Source organism: Carcharodon carcharias, chromosome 27 (assembly GCF_017639515.1).
Source record: "Carcharodon carcharias isolate sCarCar2 chromosome 27, sCarCar2.pri, whole genome shotgun sequence".
Classification (NCBI taxonomy): Eukaryota; Metazoa; Chordata; class Chondrichthyes; order Lamniformes; family Lamnidae; genus Carcharodon; species Carcharodon carcharias.
The window spans coordinates 11,534,842-11,539,987 of NC_054493.1; the positions used below are offsets into that span (position 1 = coordinate 11,534,842).

Consider the following 5,146-nt stretch of genomic DNA (forward strand, 5'->3'; position numbering starts at 1 on the left):
TTTTGAAAAAGGAGTTTCTGCAGAATTCATGCCTAGTTTGCCATAATTCGCAGGGTTTCCCTGACCCAATGACATGAAGATTTGGACTTGGGTTCCGAATATACTTGGATCAGAAAAAATAACACTTTTGTAAATTCGATACGAGATCAATTGTATAATTATATCATGTTCATATGGCAAACATCTCATTATTTCCGTGTTGATTTATACAATCTTATTACTTTTCCTCCTCAACCTGTTAGTCGAGGATGCTATATTACAGAGGAAAATGATTGTTGGGGTTAACAGAGCCCTGCCAATATCACATGTTCAATACTTTGTTTACTTTATTTGGTTTAAAATATTTTTGTTCTTGGAGCAAAATCTTACAGAGGATAAATATTTGTGTAGCAAACAGGGCAGTGCTGAGCTACCAGAATGTTTGGAGGTTTCCAATGGTTGGACTGAAAGGCATGTCACTTGTTGCAGGGAGACAACTTGGTTTCACCCTGGTGCCTCAGCTTGTTTTGAATTTCAACATATAGAAGTGTCCGTCCAGCAAATGTCTCAGGCAGCATTGCTTTCTGCTTAATCATTAGGAACACTCTTCTCACCCTCGGAGGGTGAAATTCAACAAACTTTGCTTAGAATTTGTTCCGATATTCTCTATTTAATATCAATATTTTATCTGATATTGATGTCTTCATTTGTATTGAAACTCTCTGAAATATACAGCAACATTGAATTGCAAAGATGACTGTTAGACAAAAGGGCACCACTCACCAGGTAATGCAAATCATATGGTGCTCTTTGAAATTGAGCGCAGTTAGCTTTTAAACAAAATCCAAGAACTTTACTGGGAACAGTTTTGAGAATGATGCATTAATTATATTTGATCTCTCTTTGTTCCAGGTGAGAAGCTTTCTGGCGCATAAATCGCATCCATGTGGAAGACAGAGGGGAAGCCAGCAGATCTGCACTGCATCTCGGTTTCCACGACTCCCTCGGTCGTTTTTCCTGATACTCTATTCTGAAGCCCGATTATTTAAAGGAGTGATTCTGTACCAGCTCTGTCATTTCCTCTGGTTCAATTACAGCATTGCTTGCGTCTGTGTTTATGAGCACACTTTACTATGAGACATCCTAGAGATGGTGAGCAACAATGTTTATCTGCGTCGAAAACCCATTAACTTCTGTTGTTGCCTGAATGAACTGCTAATATGCATGCCAAGTGAAACCAGGCAGGAACATTATCCAAGCTTGCTAATTTAGAGTGAAGAAAATTTGCATAATTCAAATTTGCTGTTCCCAATTGTGGAGAACAGAAAGTCCAGAGGTTAGTTCAGAGCTTCCTTCTCCCTAGGTCTGTTCTAACAAACTGTGTCCATCTGAGTTACATTTATATAGACTCACTCACTCAGTCAGTGATTGGGTCTGACGGAGATACAACAACAACTGCAACGGCTGAGCTTTTAACATAATAAAATGTCCCAAGGAGTTTCACAGGTGTATAAGGACATATTAGGTCAGATGACCAAAAGCTTAGTTAAAGAAGTTAAGGAGTATCTTAAATGAGGAAAGTGAAGTGAAAAGGTGGAGAGGTTTAGGGAGGTAAGTTCCAGAGTTGAGTGTCCAAGCAGCCGAAGGCATGGACACCAATGGTGGAGCGATTAAAATCGGGGATGAGGGACATTATATTTAAGTTCATTCATTGGATGCGGGCCTCACTGGCCAAGGCAGAATTTATTGCCTATCCTTAATTGCCCTTGAGAAGGTGATGGTGAGCTGCCTTTTTGAACCTCTGCAGTCCGCAGTGCATTTAGGGAGGGAGTTCCAGGATTTTGCCCCAGCAACAGTGAAGGAAAGGTGATATATTTCCAAGTCAGGATGGTGAGTGGCTTGGAGGGGAACTTTCAGGTCAAGGGGTTCCTATGTGTTTGCTGCCCATGTCGTTCTGGTTGGTGCTGGTTGTGGGTTTGGAAGATGCTGTCTAAGGATACCTGGTGAGTTTCTGCAGTGCATCTTGTAGATGGTACACACTGTTGCTACTGTTCGTCGGCGGTGGAGGAAGTGAATGTTTGAGGATGGGTTGTCAATCAAGTGGGTTGCTTGTGGTGGGTGGTATCGAACTTCTTAAGCGCTGTTCGGTCTGCACTCGCCCAGACAGCCAGTAATGGTGGTCCATGTATTTACATATTCAGTTTGTTGTCATTTTCTCCTTTCTTACTGCAGATTACTTCAGTTCTCAAACCTTCAGTTACAAGTCCCAGCTCCCCAATCCTGCCACTGAATTTCCTTTCTCACTCCACTGTGTTGTTCCTTCAAATCAACCCTGCTGTCTGTCCTGAATGAATCCATTTCACTAACAAATGTTGAAATGTTTGCTCCACACCCACAGGGTTTCATCTGTTTAAAGCCACAAACAGAAAGGTCCAGTTTTCTCCTGGAGTTTGAGACAACTCAGCTTTGAAAATGATGCCGAGTTTCAGCCAATGAGGGAGATCCGGGCTCAGCCCCGCCCCTCATTCGCTCCGATTGGCTGCAGGGCCATCCACTCCCTCGCGGTCCTCAAACCCCTCCCCTCTTCCTATTGGTCCAGGGAGCTAGAGTATGCGCAGTGCGGGTGATGGCGGACAGTTGAGGCGGTTGTGTGGAAATTCGCAGCCGGTAAATTACTGCCGGGCGGGTCATGAGGGAGGCAGCGGGATGGGAGGCTTCATAAACACCAGTGCGGGGCTTTTGCCTCCCGCGAACAGGCCCAGGTTAACGGCCGCCATCCTGGGTCAGCGAGTGGAGGATGGGTCACATCAGAGGATGGGGGAGGGGGGACAATAAATAAGAGGTTACACTTTGGGCTCAAATCAATGAGGAATCTGATCTGTGGGAAGGAAGGAAACCCTGGGAGGTGGGCGGGGAGGATTCAGAAACACCCGCTGGAGGCCCCAAACCCCCAATAACAACCTGCACTGGAATCCTTACTTTCTGTGCCGCCAGCTTGGTGAAGCAACAGCGAGTGGGCGGGGCTACTGGGTCCCAGTGACCAGGAGAGAAAATGATTGATTCATTGATTATATTCTCACTCTGCACAGAGAGGCTTGAGAACTCAACCTAGCCAGAGTGGAGGGAAGGAGAAAACTGGCTGTTGGGGAAAGGAATGTTGGAGATGGTGTGATGAGTTTGGCAGGCTGACCAACAAAATTTAAAGGACACACTGCCATTTGAGTCGATGGGAGGGTGTTGGGTGGGGTGCTGACAGAGCTGTTGGAACACAGAAACAGTAGAGGACAGGGTTCTGCGTAATGAGAGGGGTCCAATTTAGGGGACAAACAGTGCCCAGCACCATGCGGCCAAGGATAGTTGACTTAAATACAGGGAAATCCCATAAATTAAGGGATGGCTATTCACTCTGAGGTTTGGATTCCAGTACAAGGAGGAGGAAGAGTGTGTGGGATGAGGATTTACTGCTTTGCAGGAAAAAGTGAGGAAAGCAGGTTCCATAGAAACTAGAATTGTCAGTTCAGAATTTCTATCCTGCACTTACATTGATGTGTTTTGTAAACTCCTTTTCCAGGGTATTAGAACGGGTGGATTTACAGGCAGGAAGCTCAAACTGAACATCACCACATGATCTGACAGAGTCACTCAATTCACCTTTGAATGTGAAAGAAGAAATGTTTGTCTGTTCTGTCTGTGGGAAAAGATTTCAAACATCAGTGTGACTGGAAAAGCACCGAGACACACACACCCGAGTGAGAGTGTTCCAGTTCATAAACTGTGGAAAGAGCTTTAACCAGTTACACAGCCTGAAAAAAAAATTACACTGTTCACAGTGGGGAGAAACCATACACGTGTTCTGTGCGTGGATGAGCTTCAACTGATTGTCCAACCAGGAGGGAGACAAACACACTGGCATCATGGAGAAACTGTGGAAATGTGAGGACTGTGGTAAAGGGTTCAATTCTTCATCTCGGCTGGAAATCCATCAACACATTCACACTGGGGAGAAGCCGTTCAGTTGTTCCGTGTGTGGGAAGGGATTCACTCGGTCATCCGGCCTTCGGTCACACCAGCCAGTTCACACTAAGAAGAAGCCATTCAGCTGCACAACCTGTGGAGAGAGGTTCAAGTCTTCATCCATTCTCACTGAACACCAGCGAATTCACATGGGTGGGAGACCATTCACTTGCTTCGTGTGTGGGAAGGGATTCACTCAGGTATTCGTCCTCCAGTCACACCACCGAATGCACACGAAGGAGAATCCATTCAGCTGTACTTCCTGTGGAAAGAGCTTCCAGCAGTCAATTGACCTCAATGAACACCAACGTACTCACAATGGAGATAAGCCGTTCATTTGCTCCATGTGTGGGAAGGGATTCCGTTGGTCATCCCAACTGCTGACACATCAGCGAGTTCACACTGGGGACAGACCGTTCACCTGCTCCTTGTGTGGGACGGGAGTCACTCAGTCACAACACTTGCTGAGACACGAGCAGGTTCACAAGTGACTGCAGTGATTGGATTCTGCTGTAATTGCTGCTGTTAATCACATCTGGTCTGATAATCTGACAATATTTGGGTTGTTTCTGCTGATGTTAACAACCCTATAACTGACTGCAGTTTAATATTCTGGAGATGTCACAATGTCTCTTTTTAAAAATGCCATCTCCAATCTTTCTGCTTAATTCAAGAATTAGTTTGCAGTAAAATTAGGAACTTTTGCCACAATCCTAAATTGATCTTTGGTGCAAAATCTACAAATTCAATGTCTGGGAGGTTCAACTGATTAACATCACCAAGTACAAAGTGCTGATTAATCCTTGCTCACAATTCTTACCGATTGCCACATTCTTCACAGTGGCACCTCCATTTTGAAATTAAATTATCAAGGAACATGAAACAAAACAGTAAAATATTTTACAGGCACATCAATAAAAGCTTCATCAATCAACATTGATATTGATGAAGTTTGGAAGTCGCTGAGTTCAATCATTTCTGACACAGCAGCAGCAAAATTTGGTTAAGTGGAACCCACAACAAAGACTGTTTTGAAACCTACTCAGCAGAGATGACATTTGTCATTGAAGCAGAAAGCAAAGCATACCTGCTGCACAATATAAATCCAACAGCTAGAACACGGCATAACTTGAAAGTAGCCAAGACGGTTGTG

The 5,146-nt window shown here is 44.5% G+C and overlaps 1 protein-coding gene across 2 annotated transcripts; it reads left to right on the forward strand.

Annotated features, from left to right (window-relative positions):
* Positions 1-2,607: 2,607 nt before the first annotated feature.
* On the forward strand, positions 2,608-4,500 carry LOC121270580 (zinc finger protein 239-like). Of its 2 annotated transcripts, none has more exons than XM_041175954.1 (2): positions 2,608-2,646; positions 3,551-4,500. In XM_041175954.1, exon 2 carries the CDS (start codon positions 3,894-3,896, stop codon positions 4,482-4,484), a length of 591 nt encoding a protein of 196 aa, XP_041031888.1. In that variant the 5' UTR covers positions 2,608-2,646; positions 3,551-3,893; the 3' UTR covers positions 4,485-4,500. The 2 variants fall into 2 exon arrangements, with proteins under 2 accessions (XP_041031888.1, XP_041031889.1); XM_041175955.1 differs by lacking the exon at positions 2,608-2,646 and adding an exon at positions 3,341-3,457.
* Positions 4,501-5,146: the final 646 nt, after the last annotated feature.